The 24469-nt window shown below is 41.5% G+C and overlaps 1 protein-coding gene across 4 annotated transcripts; it reads left to right on the forward strand.

Moving 5' to 3' along the window:
* Positions 1 to 252: 252 nt before the first annotated feature.
* On the forward strand, positions 253 to 24469 carry RNF19B (ring finger protein 19B). Of its 4 annotated transcripts, XR_014023417.1 has the most exons (11): positions 254 to 1060; positions 11029 to 11234; positions 13176 to 13320; positions 14865 to 15027; positions 15475 to 15589; positions 17444 to 17584; positions 18497 to 18704; positions 21005 to 21136; positions 21826 to 22354; positions 23064 to 23178; positions 23623 to 24469. XR_014023417.1 is itself a non-coding variant. In XM_081305101.1 (9 exons), the coding sequence occupies exons 1-9, from the start codon at positions 435 to 437 to the stop codon at positions 22313 to 22315; spliced, it is 2226 nt and encodes a 741-aa protein (XP_081161227.1). In that variant the 5' UTR covers positions 254 to 434; the 3' UTR covers positions 22316 to 23009. The 4 variants fall into 4 exon arrangements, 3 of the variants coding, with proteins under 3 accessions (XP_081161229.1, XP_081161227.1, XP_081161228.1); XM_081305101.1 differs by lacking the exons at positions 23064 to 23178; positions 23623 to 24469 and having other exon boundaries at positions 21826 to 23009; XM_081305102.1 differs by lacking the exons at positions 23064 to 23178; positions 23623 to 24469 and having other exon boundaries at positions 255 to 1060; positions 13179 to 13320; positions 21826 to 23008.

Consider the following 24469-nt stretch of genomic DNA (forward strand, 5'->3'; position numbering starts at 1 on the left):
TCAGGCTATCTGTAAGTAATGGCGCGCCGCCAAGTCCCCTTTGGGGTGATGGGGGTACGGGTGATGGAACTCCGGGTGGAGGCGCGGAACAGCAGTTGGCTGGTCTCACCCCGAACCTCTACAATATGGCTGCGCTGGAACCACCTGACCCGCAGGAGGCGGGGCTCTGCCCGGGTCCCGCGGTCCCGCCCGCTCGGCCCCGCCCAGCGCCCCTCGCTAGGGCTACGCGGGTTGTGAGGTGTCTCGAGACAGGCGCCTGCGCAGTGTGTCGCGGCGCGCGGGGCGGAGGCTTTATAACCACTTCGTAGCGGCTGCTCGGTTTCTATCTCCGGGAGGGCGGCCGAGGCGGCGGCGGCCGGGGCGCCGGCTGGGGGGCCCTGAGGCGGGAGCTGTGGCGGCGCTGGGCGCCCCTGGCTCCTCGACCTCTGTGGGCCATGGGCTCCGAGAAGGACTCCGAATCGCCGCGCTCCACATCCCTACACGCGGCTGCGCCCGACCCCAAGTGCCGCAGCGGCGGCCGGCGCCGGCGCCTCACCTTCCATAGCGTCTTCTCCGCCTCGGCCCGCGGCCGCCGCGCCCGGGCCAAACCGCAGGCCGAGCCGCCGCCCCCGGCTGCGCCGCCGCCCGCCCCGGCCCCAGCCGCGGCCCAGGCCCCGCCGCCCGAGGCGTTGCCCGCCGAGCCGGTGGTCGAGGCCGAGGAGGCCGCCGCGGCCGCGGGGGCCGGACTCAACGATGAAGAGGCGGCGGAGGGCGGCGGCCCGGGCGCGGAGGAGGTGGAGTGCCCACTGTGTCTAGTGCGGCTGCCGCCGGAGCGGGCCCCGCGCCTACTCAGCTGCCCGCACCGCTCGTGCCGGGACTGCCTCCGCCACTACCTGCGCCTGGAGATCAGCGAGAGCCGGGTGCCCATCAGCTGCCCCGAGTGCAGTGAGCGACTCAACCCGCACGACATCCGCCTGCTGCTCGCCGACCCACCGCTCATGCACAAGTACGAGGAGTTCATGCTGCGCCGATACCTGGCCTCGGACCCGGACTGCCGCTGGTGCCCGGCCCCAGACTGCGGGTGAGCGCGGGGGCGTGGCCGCCAGGGGCACTGGGCTGCAGCTGAGGGGCGTGGCGGGGGCTGCGGGGCCTCTCGTGTGGCCAGCAGAGAGGGGCTGCCCTGAGAGTGTATCCCTAAGCGAGGAGGAGGGTAAGGGTGACCAGCGGCAGGGAAAGAAGGGAAGCGAGTGCTGCGGGGTGGTAACCGGTAACTAACCATCTGACAAGCCCCGACAAGTGTGTTGAAGGCACCCGGCGCCCCACCCCTGCCCAGGGGCTCGAGGTGCGGACCAAGCTGTCGGTCAGGGGAAGGGAACTGTCCATTAAGTCAGAAGACAGGAGGGTTTATTGGGGCGGGGGCAGGTGAAGGCCCCTCTGCAGAAGTGGGGATATCTTTTGGTGAGAAGGGAGGGGATATTTGGCAAAGGAGGCAGTGAGAATGTCATTCTGCAGGGGCAGCGCTTTGGAGGGGTGTGTCCATTTGGCTAGGGGCACGCTTAGCAGCATTGCAGGAGAAGGCGTGTTTTTCCTGACAATCGCTGTTGAAAGTTGGAATGGAGGTGATAGGAATGGCACTTAGGGCAGAGGACAGTTCACTAGCAGAGCTCTGGGAGCACCCTGGCACTGTGTGTTCTGTGCCAAGCTTTTGGGAGGCACCCTGTGGTTCTTACCCTGCTGCCGTGGGTGGGGTGAGGGGTGGACAAACCCTTTCTTTGTCCAGAGTGTCAATGGGTCACTGAGTGGAAGAATACCCAGAGGTTGATAAGGTAGAAAAAAAATGTTTGCCAACCGATTTGATCTTGAGATCGTGATGACAGTCTTCAATGCACTAAGAATGCTTGATTTCAAAGGTCAGTGAGTTAAAATGTTATATTTGCAGAGCTGAAATACCACTAGATTTCCCTGTCTGAAGCATTCAGTGGAGATTCTCCATCCCACACCCCTTCTTTAAAAAAAAATCTGATTATTATTTTTCAGTTCATCTCATGAATGTTAGCATTCAGCCAAGAGGGGCTCATCTAAGGGGTTGGGAGGCAGACTTCCTTTACCTGCTGTGGACCTTGGACAGATAATTTTATTCTCCTGTGTTATGTTTTGGAGGCAAAAGGATTCTAGGGTGCAGGGCATAAATGTAATGCTAGTCAAAAGCTGTGTGATCCTTTGCTTCAGAGCACTTAAGGGCTTTTAATTGTATCTCTGTATATAGGCTGTTTGAGATTTTCATGATGCTGACATTTGTTTCCTTTCAAAAGGAGCCGTTTTTGAGTGTCTAGGAGAATTAAAATAGTTAACTTCGATTTTTTATTCTGCCAAACTTATTTATTTTGTTTAATTTTTTTTTTAGTTGTAGTTGGACACAATACCTTTATTTATTTTTATGTGGTGCCGAAGATCGAACCCGGGGCCTTGCACATGGTAGGCTGGTGCTGAGCCACAACCCCAGCCCCTGCAAAATTTCTTTAGAAGTGGGTGTGTTATTTAACCTCACCAAGATGGAGTTGCCAAATTACTTTGAAGTGTGTGGTCAAAGGTACCCTGTTTATGATAGATCACTTTCACTTTTGGTTAATAAGTATCAGGAAGGATTTTGTAGGCTCTTTAAAGGGTCTCCTTGCCTCAGCATCTTAGCAAGACCCTGTCTCAAAACAAAAAGGGCTGGGGATGTGGCTTAGTGGTGGTAAGCACCTCTGGGTTCAATCACCCTTGCCAACAAAACTAAACAAAAGGGTCTGCTTGTCTTACTGGCTCTATGAAGTTAATTATTTCCCCCCTAGTACTGGGGATTGAACATAGGCCCTTGCACATGCTAGGTAAGTGCTCTACCACTGAACCATATCTCCAGCCTTTATTTTTATTTTTTTAATATTTATTTTTTTAGAAGTAGTTGGACACAATACCTTTATTTATTTACTTATTTTCATGTGGTGCTGAGGATTGAACCCAGGGCCTTGCACGTGCTAGACGAGCACTCTACCACTGTGCCACAATCCCAGCCCCAATTTTTTTATTTTATTTTGAGACAGGGTCTCATTAAGTTGCCCAGGCTGGCTTAGAACTTGCAATCCTTCTTCCTCAGCCTGGCAAGCAGCTGGGATTACAGATGTGAACCATTGCACCCAGCTCTTGTGAGGTTAATTTATAAAGTATTAAAGTTTTGCAGATACTGTTGATCTATTTTCTGAACCCAAAGAATATTAAAAGAATACTATATGGTTAATTTTGGAATAGTATATTAACTCCTTTTTTTTAAAAATGTGAGTTTCCTTGAATTTAAGAAATGTGGCACCTCTGGTCCTCTTTCTGGAAAATATGTCAAAGCATAATTAAAGAAAGGGAAGAATCAAACCTCCTATGACTAGTTTCAATCCAGCCCCATTTTACATTTTTTATTTCTCTGAAGTCAATTTTATATCTTTGCTTATATCAATAAAAATGGATAGAAACTAATTTGAAAACTTGGTGGCAACTCGAAACCACTACTGATTTGAAAGGTATTAAAGAATTGTTAAAGGTCTTTGTGTGTGTGTGTGTGTGTGTGTGTGTGTGTGTGTGTTTGTGTATTATTGGGGATTGAACCCAGGGTCTTGTGCTCTTCTGTTGCACTACAACTACAGTCCTAGGGTTTTTCTTTTCATATCTCCACTCCCTGCCCCCCCACATACCTCTCTACACACACACACCTACACCTATCTGTCTGTCTGTCTGTCTGTCTGTCTATCTTCCATTTTCTTTCAAAATACTGAGGATTGAACTCAGGACACTTTACTACTGAGCTACATCCCTAATCCTTTTTATATTTTTTATTGAGACAGGCTTTCACTAAGATAATCACTAAGTTACCGAGATTGCAAGTTCTAAGCCAGCCTGGGCAATTTAGTGAGATCCTGTCTCAAAATAAAATTGAAAAATTGGGGCTGGGATTGTGGCCTCAAACTTGTTATCCTTCTGCCTCAGCCTCCCCAGTCATTGGGAGTCAGTGTGCCACTGTGCCTAGGCCATTTCTTAATTTAGCCAAGAATTGGGTTGACAGCACCCAGGTTTTTAAATTAGCAAAAACAAGTATAGCAATCATATATTTATTTTTTTCTATGTATCTATTCACTTAAAGTAAAGGAAAACAAGCAAGCTGGCATCTGAGGACCTACATGACTGGCATACATAATTTGATCCTTACAACATTGTGAGATGGATTTGATACAGTTTTACAGATGAGGAAACTGATGTTTAAAGAAATTGATTTGTTCAGGGTTATATAACTAATAGTAGTGAACTAGGCTTGGAATGCTTGTCTTAACGTTAATGAAGGTCACTCAACCTCTGTTCTAACTAGCCTCTGTTATAAAAAAGCATTGGCTTGTAAGCCTAACTCCCATTTTTGGGAATACTATTTGGACATTTTCCTTAAGGACAACATTGAGAGAGCCAGGTATTGTAGAATCTAGTTTCTTTTCTAATTCCTGTTAACAATCACTTACTTTATTTCTCTTATCTGAAATAGGCCTAATTCTTTCCTTATAGTTGAGAGTCTTAAATAATGTTTGCAAAGAATTTTGAGATATTCAGCTAAAGGTGGTTATAAAAACAGGGATTAAGTTTAAAATTCTGTCACCTCCCAAAGGAGTGTCCTGGTTTCCTTAGGGATATGGCCGCAGTTTTACTACCCATGGGTTTTTGTTTTGTTTTGTGGTATTAGGGATTTAACTTAGGAGTGCTCTACCACTGAACTACACCCCCAGTCCTTTTTAATTTTAATTTTGAAATAGGGTCTCACTAAATTGCATAGGCTGGCCTTGAATTTACAATCCTGACTCAGCCTCCCAAATTGCTGGGATTACAGGGGTGCATCCAGCTGCTGCCTATTTTTAATGCCAGGAAGAAAATAGCTTCTATGTTCTTACTGGATATTGTGGATCTTTGTTGTTGGGGTATTTTTTAAACTTTTTTTTTAAGATATGTATTTTTTTAGTTGTAGGTAGAACACATATCTTTATTTTATTTTATGTGGTGCTGAGGATTGAAGTCAGTGCCTCACATGTGCCAGGTGAGCACTCTACCAGTGAGCCACAGCCACAGCCCCTCCATTTTGTTTTTTAAGTCAAACTGTTTTATTCTTCTGGGCCTGGGGAAAATCATGGATAATACTAGAAAAGAAGCCCTAAGCTCCAGTTCTCTCTTCCCATACCTAACCATGTTTGTAACACACTGATCAAGTTCTTGCCAGCAAAATTTATCAAATCCTCACTTGGGTTTAATATATGAGTGTGCTTACACATGGGAACATGTATATGTATTTCTCAGGGTGGGGGAACATGTGAGTGAATTTACCAAGTTCTGATCATTAGTTTTATTATGATTACTCCTTATAGAACACTATATATTAAGAGATTTCATTATTTTACAAAATATCTGTAGAACAGAAAAAGAGTTTGCATAGTCTTTAATCATTTAAATACAATATTTTACTCATAAGTAAGGGAACATTCATATTGTTATTTGATATACTAATATACTAAGTACTATATTAACAAGTGTGTGTGTGGGGGGGTGTATGTGTGTATTGGGGGGTGGTACCAGAGTTTCAGCCAAGGGGCATTTAACCACTGAGCCACATCCCCAGCCCTTTTTAATCTTTTATTTTGAGACAGGGTCTCATTAAGTTGCTTAGGGCCTCACTAAGTTACTGAAGCTGGCTTTGAACTTGTTATCCTCCTGCCGCAGCCTGAGCTGCTGGAATTACAGGTGTGCAACACAATATACTTTCACAGGCTTGGTGACACAAGTTGTGAGCCTTGGCAATTTAGCAAAATTTAAAAAAGGCAAGAGATAAAGCTTGGGAGAGCTTCCCTGATTTTGATCCCCAGTGCTACAAACATAAATAAACTTTCAAATGAGATAAAATTAGCTCAAAATACAAATAACTGACATTTATGGTTATTTATAGCATAGTATTTAAGTATAATCTTATTTACATATAATTTCATTTTAGTCTCATACAAGTTGATGGTGATAAATGGATTTTGTAAAGGAGAAACCATCTCAGAGAAGAATTTGTAATCCCAGCAACTCTAGAGGTTGAGGCCAGGGGACATACATTCAAAGCCAGCCTCAGCAACTTTGTGAGGCCCTGAGCAACTTAATGAGACCCTGTCAAAAAAACAAAAAGGGCTGGGAATATGACTCAGTGGTTAAGCACTCCTGGGTTCAATCCCTGGTATTAAAAAAAGTAAATATAAATGTGGGATCTAATGTTTTGTAGCTAATAAGTGGTACAGTTGCTCTATTATCCTTTTGAATCTCTGCCTATGCATGTCTTTTCAAAAATCCCCAAATAATGAAACTTTTATGTTTTCCTCTCAGATGCTCCATTGCCAATTTTTTTTTTATGTTCAGAACATTTTTTAAATTAATTAATTAATTTTAATTAGGTATATATAACAGCAGAATGCATTTTGATTCATTGCAGCACAACTTTTCATTTCTATGGTTGTACACGATGTAGTGTGGCACCATATGTGCATTCATACATGTAATGATGTCCTGTTACTCAGCATTAAAAGAGAATAAAATTATGGCGTTTGCAGGTAAATGATCAGAGTTGGATAATATCATGCTAAATTAAGTAAGCCAAGCCCCCCAAAACCAAAGGCCAAATGTTCTCTCTGATAAGTGGATGCTGATCCATGGGGGGTGGGGTGGGGGAGGGAATGGAGGAACTTTGGGCAAAGGGGAGACAGGGGAAGGAATGGAGGCAGGAAAGATGATGAAATGAGATGGACATCATTACTCCATTGCCAATTTTAAATCCTTTCAGAATCTCTGGGAGACTGAGGGTGAGCAAAGTAGGTAATAAAATATCCTGGTATACAAGGGCAGAACTTTTATACAGTTAAATAGGAAATAAGGTTGTCCTTACCTAAATTCTTTATGCAGGTCCCCCACTCCAGCCTCTCATTGTTGCCTCTGTATCTTGCAGAGTTCCACCTCCCATCTCACACTAGGAGATAATATCAGTATTGGTCTTCCCAGACAACTGGATAGGACCATTCCCATAAACAGGAAGCTTCTGTTCATTCCCAGCACATTTATGAGGGAAGAACAAGTTCCCTGAGTGAGACAAATTTCACAGTCAATAAAGGAGAATATTAGCCATGCATAGTGGTATGCGTCTGTAATCCCAGTGGCTCAGGAGGCTGGGACAATTTAGCAAAACCCTGTCTCAAAGTGTGGATCATTAGGGAGCATGTTTTTATTTTTTCTGTTGCATCTTTAAAATTAACTATTTGCTGTTTTCCCTGTTTGCAGTTTTTGAGACTTCTTTAATAGTTATCACTCTGGCCTGCCTTGAGTGGGTGTCTTTATTTATCAGTACATCTTGTGCACTCAGAGTAGATTAAGAATTGCTTCCTCTAGGGGCTGTGCTTGTGGCACAATGATAGAGCACTTGCCTAGCATGTGTGAGGCATTGGGTTCAATCCTCAGCACCACATAAAAATAAATAAATAAAGGTATTGTGTCTATATGTAACTTTAAAAAAAAAATACTTCATCTAGAATATTTCTACTGTTTCTACAACTTCCATGTACAAACCCTTTCATTTAGGTCCTAAAAACGTGAGATCAATAGGTGAATCTTGATGAGAAAGGTACAGAGTATGAAAGCATACCTGGTTCATAAATAAGGAACTGAGATAGGAAGTGGGAAAGAATAGGATAGGTAATCATTCAGCAGACACTTTTGAAAATGATGCAGTGTTTGTTGAACACTAATTGAGGACAGGGTATAACAGAAAGGACTTAGACGCAGTCCTCTTGATAAGAAGGTTGACCTAGTAGAGAAGACAGGATGATTGATAGATAAGAAATTATAAACATAATGTGATAAGTACTAAGGAAAATACAAGTATTCTTAGATGAAAGAATAATAGGTTTTGCATGATAATATCAAAAAAAGATCTCATGGAGAAGATGGCATTTGATGTGGGCCTTCAAGAATATGAGTAGAAATTCATTCAAGATGAGGATAGAGGGGAAAAAAAGCCTCCTAAACCTGAGTGTTAGGAGCAAATGCATGGAGATATAAAATGCCAAGATACCATCCTAAATCTGGAGTTGGATTGGTTAGCCTCTGGATGCATATTGTAGGGAGCATGATCTGGGAAGTGACTAAATATCAATCTGAAAAGGTAGACTGGATTCAAGTTGATCAATGTATTTAAGCCATGTAAATAGGTTTAGGGTTGAAGGATTTTTTTTTTTTCCTTTCTCTCTCCCTCTCCCTGTCGGTATTTCTCTCCCTTCCCCCTTCCTTCTCTATTATTGTTGGAGAGGCAAGATAATTACAATATAATGTATATAATGTGTTATGATTTTGCACTGGCACAAAATAGGCAACCAGCTGCCTAAAGAGGTTAGGTAGATTTTACAGAGAATATGACATTTGAGCTGATTTTTAAATGGGTAAGTATTTACCAGGACAAGAAGAAAGGAAGAGACTTCTAGGCAAAAGAAAGAATATGCAAAGGCCAAGAAGTGTAGGGCAAAGAATGCTATGTTTTTCTTCTCTCTTTCTGTTTCTAGCTCTCTCTTTGTGTGTGTGTGTGTTGGGGGGGGCACTGGGGATTGAACTGGGATTGAAGGATTGAACCCAAGGGTATGCTACCACTGAGCTACACCTCTAACCCTTTCTAAAATTTGAATTTTGAGGGAAGGAAGTTACCAAATTGCCCAGACTAGCCTGAAACTTATGATTTTCCTTCCTCAGCATCTTAGTATCTGAGATTGCAGGTGTATACCATCATGCCCAGCTCGTGCTGTTCTCATGCCATACTTTTCAGGGCAAGATTGCAAATACAGTTTTAGAATATGTTCAGCTACACTTGAAGGTGGGAATTATCTCCCTATACCTTGATTTGAGGGGTAGAAGCTAAGGTTTGGAGATTTTAAGTAGCTTAGTGTCATGTATAATGAATCAGAGCCCAGACCAGGCACCCCAAAACAAGAATATCAAGTCTCATGCCATGAGTAATTCTGTGTCATAATAATAGATTGGGGAGTTTGGGGTTATTTTACTTCATTAGAACCAAATTACACACCTAAAATTGGTTTTTCACTGTTTGCTGTGTAAGTCCACGTCTTCTCCCTAGTATGCCTCATTGCTGTGCCTTGAAAAATTGAGGTAATCAAAGATTTTCCACTCACAGGCAAAAGGATGCCAAGTCTGTCAAAATTAAGAAAAACAAGGATAATGTGAAGTTTAAGGTTCAAAGCAGCAGATACCTTTATACCTTGGTCATCATAGACAAAGGAAGCCAGAGAAAACTGAAGCAGTCCCTGCCCCCCAGGTTTAATAGTGAAGAAACTGAAATGAACCAGACATACTGATTTGAACTGTGTTTAATTTTTTTTTAATAAAAAAGGAATCTTATTTGGAGGTGTAGTTCAGTGGTAGAGTGTGTGGTTAATGTACAGGAGGCCCTGAGTTCAGTCCCTAGCACAAAAACAAACAGAATTTTAATAAGTATTTTCTCCTCCTCTGCAAAATGGTATCAGATTATGAAGTGTTTAAGTGTTCCTGACTGGTAGTCAATTTAATGTGTATCTTCAGAACTTGGCTTATTACTCTTCTGAGGTCATCTACTGCTTTTCCCATTTAACACAAAATAGCAAGCAAGTCACTTTCTTTAGGAGGTATATTGTTTATCTTTAGTAGCTATTTTGCAGCTAGGTGGGGTAAATTTGCTCAGAGCTCCCACAGGATATGAATCATTTGCATTCACACATTAACCTATTCTCACTTTGTTCTTTCTGAGTAAAGTTTTAATGCAGCCTGTATCATATGACATAGGAGATACTGGTCATTTATAGTTTTAGTGTCATTTGCAGGATCTATGATGAACCATAGAACTTGAGTTGGTATTATGAACATCTAATGTACATTCAAATAAATGAGAAAACTGGAATAAATCCAAGAAAACCTTATTAGCCATTCACATAAGTTATTTGAGGGCTTTGGAAATTGGGAAGAGGATGGAATAGGGGACAACAAAGCACAGATGGCAACAGCTAAGCATGCAATTATTTATCTGTTTGAAAACTGTGTGGTAAACTTTTGCAGCTTTCCATTTGTTTCTCTAAATTACTTTTTTAAAGAAAAGTCTCTGATTGTTAGGGTAGTCTGAAAATTTAGTTGACATATTTAGAATTAATAAGAAAGGCTAGTAGTTGTAAATATAGTGGATTATTTATGGGAGACTAATTCTTGGCAAATGAGCATGGATTACATGAAACGATTGATGCTAGTGCTGATAATTTCTGAATTACATTTTTAAGCATATATGTCAAAAGAGAGGAGGCAAGATATGGCCTTATGTTATATTAATTATAAGAGAGGTGGTAGTATTCTTGGCTTTTGGAAGCTATCAAGAAAGAAGACATTAAAAGGTATAGAATGGAATTGAAAAAAAGAAAGGTATAAGATAAAATGAGCTTTCAGTACAACTTCACCATCTAGGGCCATTGTCTTTCAAGCTGTTGTTAGACCAACTCCATTGTAAAACTTAAAATGAAAAAGTATACTTGCTTTAGTTTTTGCTGTAGTTCTTTATTTTATAAGTATTGTCTTTTCTTGTAAACAAACTCTAATCTCTCTAAATATAATAAACCATGGAAAGGAAATTGTTTTGTACTCTTTATTTATGAAACTGGGTGGCAAACCACTGAAGCATTTTAAACTATGATTAAACAAAGGCTAGGAATTCAGGCTAAATATGATATATACCCCCATTTTTTTCAGGAAATTATTTTTGGAATATCAAGAAATCTACTTTCTCATATGGGATTAGTTATATAGTTGGTCAGGCTCATGTATGCATGTTTTCTTTGCATCTTATGTGGCTGTGGGGTGGTGGCAAACAATGTTAGCCCTGATGAATAATGTCTGTCTTGTTAGATCAATTTTAATTTTACTGGTATCTTCCTGTTTCCTTACCAGTTATGCTGTTATTGCCTATGGCTGTGCCAGCTGCCCAAAGCTAACCTGTGAGAGGGAAGGCTGCCAGACTGAGTTCTGCTACCACTGCAAGCAGATATGGCATCCAAATCAGACCTGCGATATGGCCCGGCAGCAGAGGGCACAGACTTTGAGAGTTCGGACCAAGCATACTTCAGGTCTCAGTTATGGGCAAGAATCTGGACCAGGTATAAGTTGGCATTATCTCATTGTCTCTTTATTTGATACCTCATAAAGTGAGCCCAAATCTTGAAAAGTTATCTTACTAATATAAAACTCAAGAATTCCTTGGAATCTGAGAACAGAAACTATTATTTGACTATACTTTTTTTTTTTTGTGTGTGTGTGTGTGTGTGTGTGTGTGTGATGCTGGGGATTGAACCCAGGGCCTTATGCATGCGAGGCAAGCACTCTACCAACTGAGCTAGATCCCCACCCCTGATTATACTTTTTTTTGGCGGTGCTGGGGATCAAACCCAGGGCCTCGAGCGTGTTTGATAAGTACTCTACCTATCCCTAAGCTCCATCTCCAGCACACACACCCCCACACACACCTTTTTTATTTTGAGCTGGGATCTCCAGAGCTGATTTTGAACTCTCATGTTTACATCATGTTAGCTTCTGAAGTTGCTGGGACTACATATGCACACTACCATGCCTGGCATGGTATAATAGTATAGTGGTTATACTTTCATTAATATGTTTGATATGTACCTTTTCTTCTGACCATTTATAGGTTATCCTAGGCACATAAAATTGAAATACAACAAAATTAAAATTGTATGTGTTTATGTGTGTATGTAGGTTGAACCCAGGACCTCATATCTGCTAGGCAAGTGCTGAATCATGAACTACTTCCCAAGCCCTTATTAAATTTTTTAATTTTTAAAAAATATTTATTTTTTTTGTTTTAGGTGGACACAATATCTTTATTTTTATGTGGTGCTGAGGATCGAACCCAGTGCTTCATGCATGCCAGGGCAGTGCACTACCACTTGAGCCACATCCCCAGCACCTTAATTTTTTTATTTTGAAGCAGGGTCTCATTAAATTGCCCAAGCTGGCACGTAACTTGCGATCTTCCTGCTTCAGCCTCCCCTGTAACTGGAATTAGAGCACCAGGCCCAGCCACAAAATTGAATATTTAAGCCTCTACCTTCTTAGTGATATGTCTCACATTGGAGAACAATTAGGTACCTTTGCTAGGGTTCTGCCTCATTCTTCATTTCATTGTGAGCAGAAAGACACTTAGTGTTAAACCTGTACTTGTTTGCTTTCTAGCTTCAAGCATATCACTGCTTTTAGATAAAGATTTAAGGAAAGGAAATGATACTAATATGAATTAATCATTAACCTTAAAAAGAGGAAGATTTTCAATCTCCAGAACCTTTAAAAAAAATGTCACATTCAGTTCCAACCTTGACAAGTCAGAATAAACCTATTTTAAAATGTCAGTGAATTATGTCTCCCAAATGATGTCATTTGGGAGAGGCTAATAGGAAAGATTTTGCCATTCATTTTTCTGGCATAGCACAATCTCCTGAATTGTCAAATTTATAGGATAGCTCCTAACTTGCTGTAAATATTACCAGGTATATGTTATATAGCATATCCAATTATTTTTAGATTTTGAACTTGAAAGTATCACAGGAAGAAACTGTGGGTTATGTTGACCACAAATCTCAATAATACTTGTTGAATCTGAAAAATTAGTTTTCTGAATTAACAGTTATCCAAATTTAAAGTCAATTTTAGACTGCTGACTATTTTTGAAATAGTATTCTGCTTTTAAAACCATCAGCCTATTGGCAAGTGGAAATTCCGTTTTACTTGGAACCATTGTTCTTTCTCTAGGGAAGTCTCCTTGTTCAGACTGTGACTCAAGTGCTATATAAGATGCCAATTACTGGGATAGGCAGCTCAGTATGAAACAGAATTCATTTTCTGAAAATTCCTGAGGTCTAGACATAGCCAACCTTCCAGTAAAGTGTGTTGCACAATCTGGAATCCTCAGTCAGAAGTTCTTGACTGCCCCTTCATTTCTATGTGCATTGTTAGGAATGATGAAGTCAACTAGGTTTAACAGTGGGTATTTTTCTACCCATCCTTCCTTCCTACTCCCACTCCAGCAGATGACATCAAGCCATGCCCACGATGCAGTGCTTACATTATCAAAATGAATGATGGAAGCTGTAATCACATGACCTGTGCAGTGTGTGGCTGTGAATTCTGCTGGCTTTGTATGAAAGAGATCTCAGACTTGCATTACCTCAGGTGAGATGGGAAATATGTCCATTGCTTTTGTAGTCTTATTCCCTTACTTATTTAGAAAAAAGGATGTCAAAGAGACATAGTTGTCTTCTCACTACAGAGTGTGGAATCTGTAAAAAGTTATCTCTGATCATATTTTTTTCCAGTTCAGCAACCTCTGGGCAGCAACCTTCTAATCATGTCTTACCCCCCTAACAGCTTTCCATAGCCTGGCCCTAATCTACTCCTCTAGTTATGCTATATCCCAGATAATCTGGGTTTATTGTTCCTTATGTCTCTTCTGGGATCCTGTCCCTATACTTGTTGTTTTCTTTGCCTGACATGCTTTCCAACCACATCAGCCTCCCAGTATTCCCCTTTTGTCTCAGTTTGCTCAGTTCTTATTCATTCTTGAAGAGCCACTTGAATGCCATTTCATTGATCATACCTTCCCATTTTCTGCCTCATTCTTTGTTCTTGGTAATGGGGATTGAACCCAGGGCCTCATGCATACTAGATAAGCACTCTACCACTGAGCAACTTCCCCAGCCCTTTTTATTTATTCATTTATTTTTATTTTGAGACAGGGTCTCACTAAGTTGCCCAGGCTGGCCTTGAACTTGTGACCCTTCTGCCTCAGCCTCCTGAGTAATTGGGTTCTGCCTCATTCTTCATGACATTCCTTTATCACTTTCAGTATACTTTCACTACTTTGCACTTCATGGACATGTCTAATCTTACTAAACTATGATCTCTTTACAGCTTCTTGCATATAATGAGTTCCCAAAGCATTGAGTGAATCTTAAAATAATTGTCCTAGAGGAGCTAATATTTACAGACTTCATTGTGTAGATGAAAATACCTAATTTTCAATTTAGTGAACATTTGAATACTTGCTCTGTAACAGTCACTGGGGACACAGGGTGATTAAGACATGATTTCTGCTTTCACAATTGCTTATTAAATATCAAGAAGAGAAGGTACCACAAAGGGAATGAAGAAGAAGGACCAGGTATAGAAGGACTGAGCATAAAAGTAGCCAAAGTTATCAAACTGACATTAACGATGAACATGGTTTACAGTATCTATTAGGCGTGGTAGGACACGTGCTAAGAAACTTCACAAAATGTTAATTAACTGCAGTACACAATGCATTTGGGTGAGTTATCAAATGCACAGGCTATGCAGGATCCCAAGTAGTGTCAAGAAGCTGGATCAGTTATATAAATAAATAATTAATTAAATTTAAAAAAGAAAAAGAAGAAGAAGAAGCTGGATCAGAGTTGATGGGTCTGGGAAGAGAGAGTTCAACAGAGAGAAGAAAAGGCCTTTTGTTTCTGGAGTTCTGCCTTTACAACGTAAATGATTTAATAAATAATTGAAAGAGCTCACAGCTCTACTACTCTAGCCATGTCCTCTTTCTCTCTCTCTTGTATAATATATTGGTTTCCTGAATTCTCCTTTAACTAAATCACTCCTATTGAAAAGAAAGCTATTGTTCTTATCAAGCCTTCTTGATAAGAAGCTGTGTTTGTGATATTGACATTAACTCCATGTTTCTTCTGTAGCCCCTCTGGCTGTACATTCTGGGGCAAGAAGCCATGGAGTCGGAAGAAGAAGATTCTTTGGCAGCTGGGCACATTAATTGGTGCTCCAGTGGGGATTTCTCTCATTGCTGGTATTGCCATCCCTGCCATGGTCATTGGCATTCCTGTTTACGTTGGAAGGAAGGTAAGACATGCTGGGTTCTGTGCCTGTTCCAGCTTTAGTTTTGTTGGCAAAGGTTTGAGGGAAATGGAAAGGAGCTTATATTTCAGAGCTGCCTGGAAACCAGCTGGTTCTTAGATAAAAATAACTTTAATTTCTTAAATGGATTTTTATAAACCCCCATGGGATCTCAAAGTTCTTATTAACATCCTGGCTTGGCTTGTCTCAGAGACTTAAAGGTGAATTGCTTACTTTATTCCCCTGAGTTATTTTGTCTCCTCTTGGATTAACTTTTTCTATATTAGTTTATATTTTCCAACTCTTAAATTAGGTTAAAATTTGAGAAAGATTTTTGGGGGTAAAGGGTATATTTTAATATAGATAACTTGTAAATAAATATTCACTTATTCTTTTTCTTCCTGGCAAAATATTGGTGTCCTAACCTGCTGACCTGAATTTTCTCTTTTATAGATTCACAGCAGGTATGAGGGAAGGAAAACCTCCAAACACAAGAGGAATTTAGCCATCACAGGAGGAGTGACTTTGTCAGTCATTGCATCCCCAGTGATTGCAGCAGTTAGTGTTGGTAAGCTAATCAGGTCCACAACTCCTCTGTTAGCTATACTGTTTACCACTAAGGAGATGAGTTATACCTCCTGCCCTTTTTATTTTTTATCTTGAGACACGGTTTTGCTCAATTGCTGGCCTTGAACTTGCAGTCCTCCTGCCTCAGCCTTCCCATTCGCTGGGATTACAGGCACGTGCCACCACGCCCACTCCTCTGTTAGCTTTCTGACCTCAGCAGTTTAGTCAGCTGGCCAAACATTTTATCCTGGAGACACCACATTTTATGACAAACCTGCGTTCAAGTTAACTCTATTAGGCAATGTTGTTATGATTATTTTTCAGCTACACTAAACTATCAGAATGTGTCTTAAGTTAGTGCCTAGAACTCCGTGTGACATACAGAAAAAGTTGAATTAAAGAATATTATTTTAGGGCTGGGGATGTGGCTCAAGCGGTAGCACGATCGCCTGGCGTGCGTGCGGCCCGGGTTCGATCCTCAGCACCACATACAAAGATGTTGTGTCCGCCGATAACTGAAAAATAAATATTAAAATTCTCTCTCTCTCCTCTCTTTCTCCCTCTCTCACTCTCTCTTTAAAAAAAAAAAAAAGAATATTATTTTAAACCTAGTTTTTCACCTTTCATCTTCTTCCTTCACTTGTCATGAGATTCACAAAGTAAATCAGTTTTATTTTTGACTAATGTCACAATATTTTTGGAGATATTTAGAAAAATAATCTATAACTAATATTTCATGAGTTATAATAATTAAAGCTCTACATATTCTCAACACAAATTTATAGACTAGGACAGATATAAAGGGCCACAGAACTGGTAGCCATAAGATACAATATAAATGCTGTTCAGCTGAAAGTCAAAGGAGAACACAGCCTCAGAAATTCAATGAAAATGCTGCTCTTCCATTAGGCAAGAAGCCCAATGTGGTTAGTAGAGGAAGGATATGAAGTCAAAAGACTATTCTACATATGGAAGCAGCTATCATGTGGTGTAAGGAACTCTGAACTTCATTAGAAGCAGAAATGGATTCTACTTTTTAACAGAACAGTTCTACTAATTGTTCTCTAACTCCAAGTATGCTGGTGGTAAAACATAATTCTGAGTGCTTCACACACATTGTTTCATTTAATCCTACAGCCTCAGAAAGCACCACAATTGTGACAGAAAGGTGCAGTAATTTTGCCAAAGTCACTTTGCAGATGTATGAATCAATGCAGTATGACTTCAGATCCTGTGCTCTTAATAATTAAACCATTCTACTTCACAGAGCAGTGTGACTTTGTAATTTACACTGCTGGGATACCCTAAACCCTATAGTCACTTATTTAATGTTTGATTCTTGGGTTAGCCCTTAAACAGTGAATAGGAGGGAAATGAAAGTAATATATATTTACTCTGCTAGGCACTGCACATATGTTCTCTTCTCCCTGAGAGGACAGGTCCACAGTAAGATAGTCAGTGAATTGGAGTCAAGATTGTAATCCAGATCTTTTTATTCTCTTTTGGTGGTACTGGGGATTGAACCCAGTAGCACTCTACCAATGAGCTATATCCCTAGTTCTTTATTTTTTTTGAGACAGAGTCTTGTTTGAGGGCTGACCTTGAACTTGGATATTCCTGCCTCAACCTCCAGAGTAACAGAGTTTGCAGGCAATACACCACCATACCCAGCTAATCTAGACCTTTCTGTTTGCAAGTCTGGTCATCATTCCATTATACCAGGCATCCACTTGGGGACTGTGCACTCTTTTCTTTGGCCCTTTATAAGTGGTTTGTCCATGTCAAGACTGGGAAAGAGAATTTAGGACAATTGCACCCTGATGGCCTGCTGACATATTTTCGTTTCTTCCCCTAGGTTTTGGTGTCCCCATTATGCTGGCATATGTCTATGGGGTTGTGCCCATTTCTCTCTGTCGTGGCGGTGGCTGTGGAGTTAGCACAGCCAATGGAAAGGGAGTAAAAATTGAGTTTGATGAAGATGATGGTCCAATTACAGGTAAAGGAAAGATTTTTATTTTCATTTAAATTTATGGGACATAATATAAAAATCAATAAAATTCAGCACATTCTACAGAGATTGTCATTGGATTACTTTGGATAATGAGGTTTGTAGGGGGTAATTTATTTTTAGCTTTTCATTTCTTTGTTCCAGAATTATTAGGTTAATTCCTCTGGTGCTTGCCTCTGTGTGGCAGGTACAAACTAGTAGGATTCTAAGTAACTCCAAGTATGCTGGTGGTTGAGTGATTATAATAAAGCCTTATGTCTGCACAGTACTTTACAATTTTCAGAGGACTTTACATAGTTATTATCTTCCTTTTTACAACAGCTCTCTGAAGAAGAAGGGCAGGGGCTATTATTATCCCCTTTTAAATGGGAACATATTTAAGCTTTTACTTCAGTATCTGTTAAGAGTTTTTGCAGAGCTGGGACTAAGCAAGTTTCTGACTTCTTGAACATTGTTCCCACTTCACCATCTTAACTAACCTGGGGCACAGAGTTCACCAATGGTGAATTCAGTCTTCCTATTGAAATCCACACTGACCTAAACATATTTTGAAATCTTCAGTTTAATTAAGGAGCTACAGAGTTGTGGAAATAACTTTGGACTTAGAATTGTAGTTTGGTGTGACAGTGATCTTGGATAAGTTTTAAATTTAGTTTTAAATTCTAATTTCTTCAACTAAAGTCAGAGCTGTTGATGCCTGACAATTGGGGGGATTAAATATGAACATATGTTAAAACAGATGATGTACAATGGCTGCACATAGTAGCTTTTCATTAACTGAATACCTTAGTACTTTTCTACATAAAATCCTCCACTCTGAAAAGTCATTTTAGGAATATGCCTGTTAGACTGTTTTGATGCTTTGCTGTCCTGAATTGAGATGTTTTGTTCCACCCACAGTGGCAGATGCCTGGCGAGCCCTCAAGAATCCCAGCATTGGGGAAAGCAGCATCGAAGGCCTGACTAGTGTGTTGAGCACCAGTGGAAGCCCTACAGATGGACTCAGTGTTATGCAAGGCCCTTACAGTGAAACAGCAAGCTTTGCAGCCCTCTCAGGGGGCACGCTGAGTGGTGGCATTCTCTCCAGTGGCAAAGGAAAGTACAGCAGGTAAGCAAATAGATAATTTCTAACAGTTAGAATTATAAGAAGTGATACATTAAGCCATTTCTCTGTACTATGCATCTTTCATATATCATGTCACTTTGATTTAATTGTCAGTGGTATTTTTCTCAACTTTTAGCAAACTTCAGAGTTCTTTATGCTGCACAGTAGCTACTTCCATATTCAGAATATTCTCCCTCAACTAACCACATTGGGCTTCCTGCTTAATGGAAGAACGGGCATTTTCATTGAATTCCTGAGGTTGTGCTCTCCCTTGGCTCATTTTACTGGCTTTTGGTTGAATGGCATTTATGTTGTACCATGTACAACATAAACTGGTACTATGACCCTCATATCTGTCCTATCTATGAATTTGTGTTGAGAATGCGTAAAGCTTTATGACTTTTAAAAAGATTGTGACTTGCTTGGTCATTTCACATTCAGACAACCCAGAATATATACAGAGGCACTTTATAGATATTAGATAAGAAGCAGTTTTTTGATTCTCTGAAGAGTGGCCTGGGGAGGAGCACAGGTAGAGCACAGCAGGGTAAGGAGGTAGGGAAGCTAATCGCTTTCAGATGTCTGAAAGCCTTCAGCTGGGAAAGGGATTAGACTTCTGTGACTCACGCCAAGAGGAAGATTAAAATGACTAGGCAGAAGCTAGAGGGAAACTAATTTGAATGCAATGCATAGAATATAGGAGGAAAGCTGTATAAAAACCCAAAGAAGGAAAGGACTACCTTTGCAGATACTATGCTACTTACTTCTAAAGTGTTTAATGTGGGACCAAAGGGCCTGTTGGCTATTAAAAGGATTCAAGCAACAGATGGCAGGTAGGTCAATCACCTGGGAACCTCTTAAAAATAGATTTTAGGGCCCATTTCCACGAATAATAACTAAAGTCTCCTGGAATGAGACCTAAGGATGGACTGAGTTTAAAAACAAACTTCCAAGTTGATTTTAGCATAGCCACTAAGTAAGTAAGAAAGCTACTTTGAGAAAGCTACTGCCCACAGAAAGCGAGCCTGTGGCAGAGCTGAAGCTGGAACCCATGTCTCTGACGAGTGCACTTCCCTTGCACTCTCCTCATTTTGCCAGACCGCTTCACATCCTTGAAGGGTATTTGAGGCAGAGCAGCAGAGCCAAGGTGCAGGTGGTAGGGTGGAGGCTGCTGCTGATCCCGCTGTGTCTTGTGACTATGGTGTCTCTTGTTAGGGGATCCTGCCCCCAAATGCTGGAACATTCACTGCTGTACTCTTAAAGCCAGGTCCCCTATAAATGAGCAGACACATGTAATTGGAGAGTGACTTGCTGAAACTGCAGCTTAGCCAGTCCAGCTGTTCCAGTTCTGTGAAAGCCTTTCTTTTATAGGAAGTGAATGAGTCAGATGGGTTTGACGGTGAAACCCTTTATGAGGAAATACTCAAGAGTGCAACAAAATGGTGTTTGAGCCAAGAAGGCAAATAGTTATGGGTTCCTATCTCTGAGACATCATTGGGAAAATGCTGCTCTATCAGGAGGGAGGAGGTTGGCTCCTGTGTGTCCTTCAGTGTTATAGCCCAGGGGTGATTTGATTGCTAAGTGTTTTGAGGCCCAAAGGGTAAAGTGTGAGTGAGATGTGGTCTCTTCTTTTATGAAACTCCCAGAGGGGAGAGAGAGAGAGAGAGAGAGAAAGAGAGAGAGAGATAAATTGATAAGTAGGTAGTTGCTGTGGGAGCACTTAGTTGGAAGTGACTGGTTTTCTGGGAGAAAATTGGGAAATGGTATTTCCTTTATTAAGGACCAAATATGTTTGTTGCAGAGGAAAGGAAACTTCCAGAGAGAGAGAATAGCAGGTGCAGAGTTATGGAGGTATAAAAATCTGAACTCAAAGTGATTATGATTTTGAGCCTCTAGTGAGATGGGACTGGCTTCCTGACAGATCAGGAAGACCATAAATGCCTGTTCAGCAGGAGGCAGCCAGGAGTTAAGGAATTTTAGAGAGATCAGGTCTTCATCCACTGGCACTGGTCTTGAGGTTGTCTGACTTGGACTTAGGTGCTCCTGGAGAGAGAGCCCAGGGGTAAATCCCCAAGCAGGAGATGTTGGGGGTGTGAAAGTAGTAGTAGTGGGGATAGAAAGGAGGGGACGATATCAGTAGATATTTAAGAGGGAAAATGAGTGGGCACATATTTGATCTATTTGACAATTTGGAGATGATCAGACAGTTTGCAAGAGAATAATGGAAGAGATGTGTGCCAGGAAGTAGACTGTCTCAGAATACCCAGGTCTCGTATTAACTTGAACGTCCCCTCTTTACACAGGTTAGAAGTCCAAGCCGATGTCCAAAAGGAAATTTTCCCCAAAGACACAGCCAGTCTTGGTGCAATTAGTGACAACGCAAGCACTCGTGCTATGGCCGGTTCCATAATCAGTTCCTACAACCCACAGGACAGGTATGTGAACAGTCAGATGCCCAGGAGAGGTTGCATTTTTTTTGCCCAGTACTAGGTCTTCTGAGAAGTGCAACGCCTCATGTTAGGGTTCTTATGTACCATCTAGTGGGATGTAGAGTATGCCCTGTGAATTCATTGACCAAGTTCTTGGTCCTAGGGTGTTGGCATCTCTTGATTCTTCTTGTTAGGGCTTGATGTTTAAAGAATCCTTCTCTCATTTCCCTCCTCCTCCCCTCCCCTTGGCTACTGAAACAGTGTGTAATTATTCACATGGAACTGAAAGAGCTAGACTGGTGTTCATTGATGTCTGTGAATCTACGGTTTCTGCTCACCTTTTGCTTGATGTGGTTCCCATATGCTTTCATTTTAAGCAGTGTATCTGGCTTGGTGTGATTGCAGTACTCCTTACTGTTGGGATTCTGGCTTCTTCTAATTACAGCACAGTAGGAAAGAGTTATAAATCTTTCACATTCATGTTTTGAGAAAGATAGTGTGAAGCTCTGACCCTTAGTAGAATTTTGGAAGCTTTTTCAGATGTTTAAAAGAGTGTTTGTGTAGCAAAAAGTAAGCTCAAGTCCACTGTTTACTCGTCCTTTTAAACTTCCTAATCCTAAATCCACAAACTGCTTTTATCAACAGGTATAGCATGACCCATACATGACTCAGCACAGTGGATTTTGTCTCCACAGAGAATGCAACAATATGGAAATCCAAGTGGATATTGAGGCCAAACCAAGCCAGTATCAGCTGGTGAGTGGAAGCAGCACAGAGGATTCACTCCATGTCCATGCTCAGATGGCAGAAAATGAAGAAGAAGGTGGTGGCGGTGGTGGTGGCGGTGGCGGTGATGGTGACGGTGGCGGTGGCGGCATTGAAGAGGATCCCCCTTGCAAACACCAAAGCTGTGAACAGAAAGACTGCCTGGCCAGTAAAGCTTGGGACATCAGCCTGGCCCAGCCAGAGAGCATCCGCAGTGATCTGGAGAGTTCTGACACACAGTCAGATGACGTGCCAGACATCACCTCAGATGAGTGCGGCTCTCCCCGCTCCCATACTGCAGCCTGCCCCTCAACCCCCAGAGCCCAAGGTGCACCAAGCCCAAGTGCCCATATGAACCTCTGTGCCCCAGCCGAGGGACAGACTGTCTTGAAGCCAGAAGGTGCAGAAGCCAGAGTATGAAGTGAAATGAATGCTCCTGTTCTGAGAAGCACATTTGTTGTAACTGCATCTTTTGGATTTTTTTTGGTGGGGGGGTTGGGGGGGATTTATGTATTTTATTTCAAAGATTTTCTGGTCAGGTTTTCCCCAGGGAAATTCTGAGAAATTTGCAATTTCTTACCAGATAATACATGAAAATTTTGCCCTTAGTACCCCTCCCTTCCCCCTCTTTTTTTAGTTTTAATTTATTGGTTAAACTGATGTTGGCGATCCGTGAGGTGTGTCAAAGAGTGTACATATGTATGTGTGTATATTGTATGTATGCTAACGTATTACTGAAGGACACATTTTAATAAAGATTTCTGTCGTAATTCAACTCATCTCATTTTCCTTGGCTTGGCTAGTCCTACAGAGCCAAGTGTTTGAAACAAAACACTGCATCTTTGACAATCTCTAGACCTGAGTTTTTCTTACCCCAGGGAAGGATTTTATTCAAATCCAACTACAATGGAGTCAAGTAGAAACCACTGTCTCTTTAAGCGTGACAGGGAGCAAAGCCAGGCTCAGTTTGGACTCTATAGTCAGACTGAAGAGTTATTTAGCTGAGTCAGCTGGACAGGAAAGCCATAGTTTAGAATGAACTTTGTGTGCCACCTAGAGGCAACTGCAGTTTTCCTGTTAAAGCTTTACTTACCCTTTTCTGCATTATAGTCATTGTTAGTCCTATGCTTCAGAGGAGGACAGGGTGGCAGTCCCAGTTGCTCTCAAGAGGTCTCCATGAACGTTGCAGAGTCACAAGTTGGGAACAGTATTTCTATTGGAGGAGGAAATGTACTGATTTGCACAATCACCAGCAGTGATGGAGGCATTGGCTGTATTCTCAGGTGCGTGCCCCTGTTCCAAAAGGCTTTCTGAATTTTGCCAATGTGGTTTAAGTGGGACAAAGAAATCTTGAGATTTGTAATGAAAGAGAGGATACATGCCATCAAAATCTCTGAACATATTTAACTTTTCCTGACCCTACAAATTCATCAGAATTAAACTAAGTTAATACTACTTTGAATTTTTACACTGTCTAGAATAATGTCCTTAGAAATGAAAGCTCTTACAGAGAGTAGCAAGAAAATTGAATGAAAGACTCATGAGACCCAATGCAAGATTGGCTTAATTCAGTGATGGTATGAGAAAGTTACTCCCTTATACCCCCACATTCCCCAATTCTCAAGACTGTGTTTAAAGTGACTTCTGTCACCTTAATCCTGGGCCCAGAGGAAGAATCAAATGCATCTTTCCCTAGAGACCAGATGGCTTTCTGTTTTCCTTTGCAGATGCACCTGCTCTTTGTCTTGCTACACTGAGGATGAGGAGTCTGGACAACAGCCAGCATCTTACTTCTTGGGCACTACATTCCAACTTGGCACATTTTCTTACACCTGAAATAAGATGCCATTAGTGGACTTCAGGTCTCTGGAAGAAAGCACCCTAAAGGGTGTCCCTGTGTGACAAAAGGAACCTATTGGAAGAAGAGGCGGGCAATCTGGAGACCTGAAATGCAGATTTTCCATTCAAGACTTGGAATTCTCTTGAAGCTTCCTCAAGAGAACAGTTAACTTGGATAAAATCAAAGAAGTTTGTTGGAGGGGTGTAGTTTACAGCCAAACCTGTTTTCCCCTTTCTGGGCTCTGCTTAATGCTGTGGGACTTGGGCAGTCTACTCTTGAGTCTGCTTTCACTTAACTAAAATGGGATAATAAGCCTGATTTATGGGGTTGTAAAGATTAAGTGAGATGGTTTACTGAAAACACTGTTGGTAAAGGCCAATGTTTTTTCCTCCTGTAGAGATACATAGAAATAAGTTAAAGGAGATTCTGGATATCATCTAAGAAAGGAAGCCCAGAACTCCAGACCAGGGGTAGGAAAAACTGTTTGAATCCTTTGTAACACTCCAGTCTCATCTCCCAGAAAGGCTCATCAGTACCACCTGGAGGACAACATAAGTAATGCATTGGGAAAGTTCTCTGCTGAGAAAATGGAATCAGCTTGATTCATATTCATTTTCTCTCCCTCCTTCTCCTCTCCTCTCCTCTCCTCTCTTCTCTCTCTCTCCCTCCTCCTCCTCCTCCTCCTCCTCCTCCTCCTCCTCCTCCTCCTCCTCCTCCTCCTCCGGTTCCTTCTC

The sequence above is a fragment of the Spermophilus citellus genome (assembly GCF_964194105.1).
Source record: "Spermophilus citellus genome assembly, chromosome: 9".
NCBI lineage: Eukaryota > Metazoa > Chordata > Mammalia > Rodentia > Sciuridae > Spermophilus > Spermophilus citellus.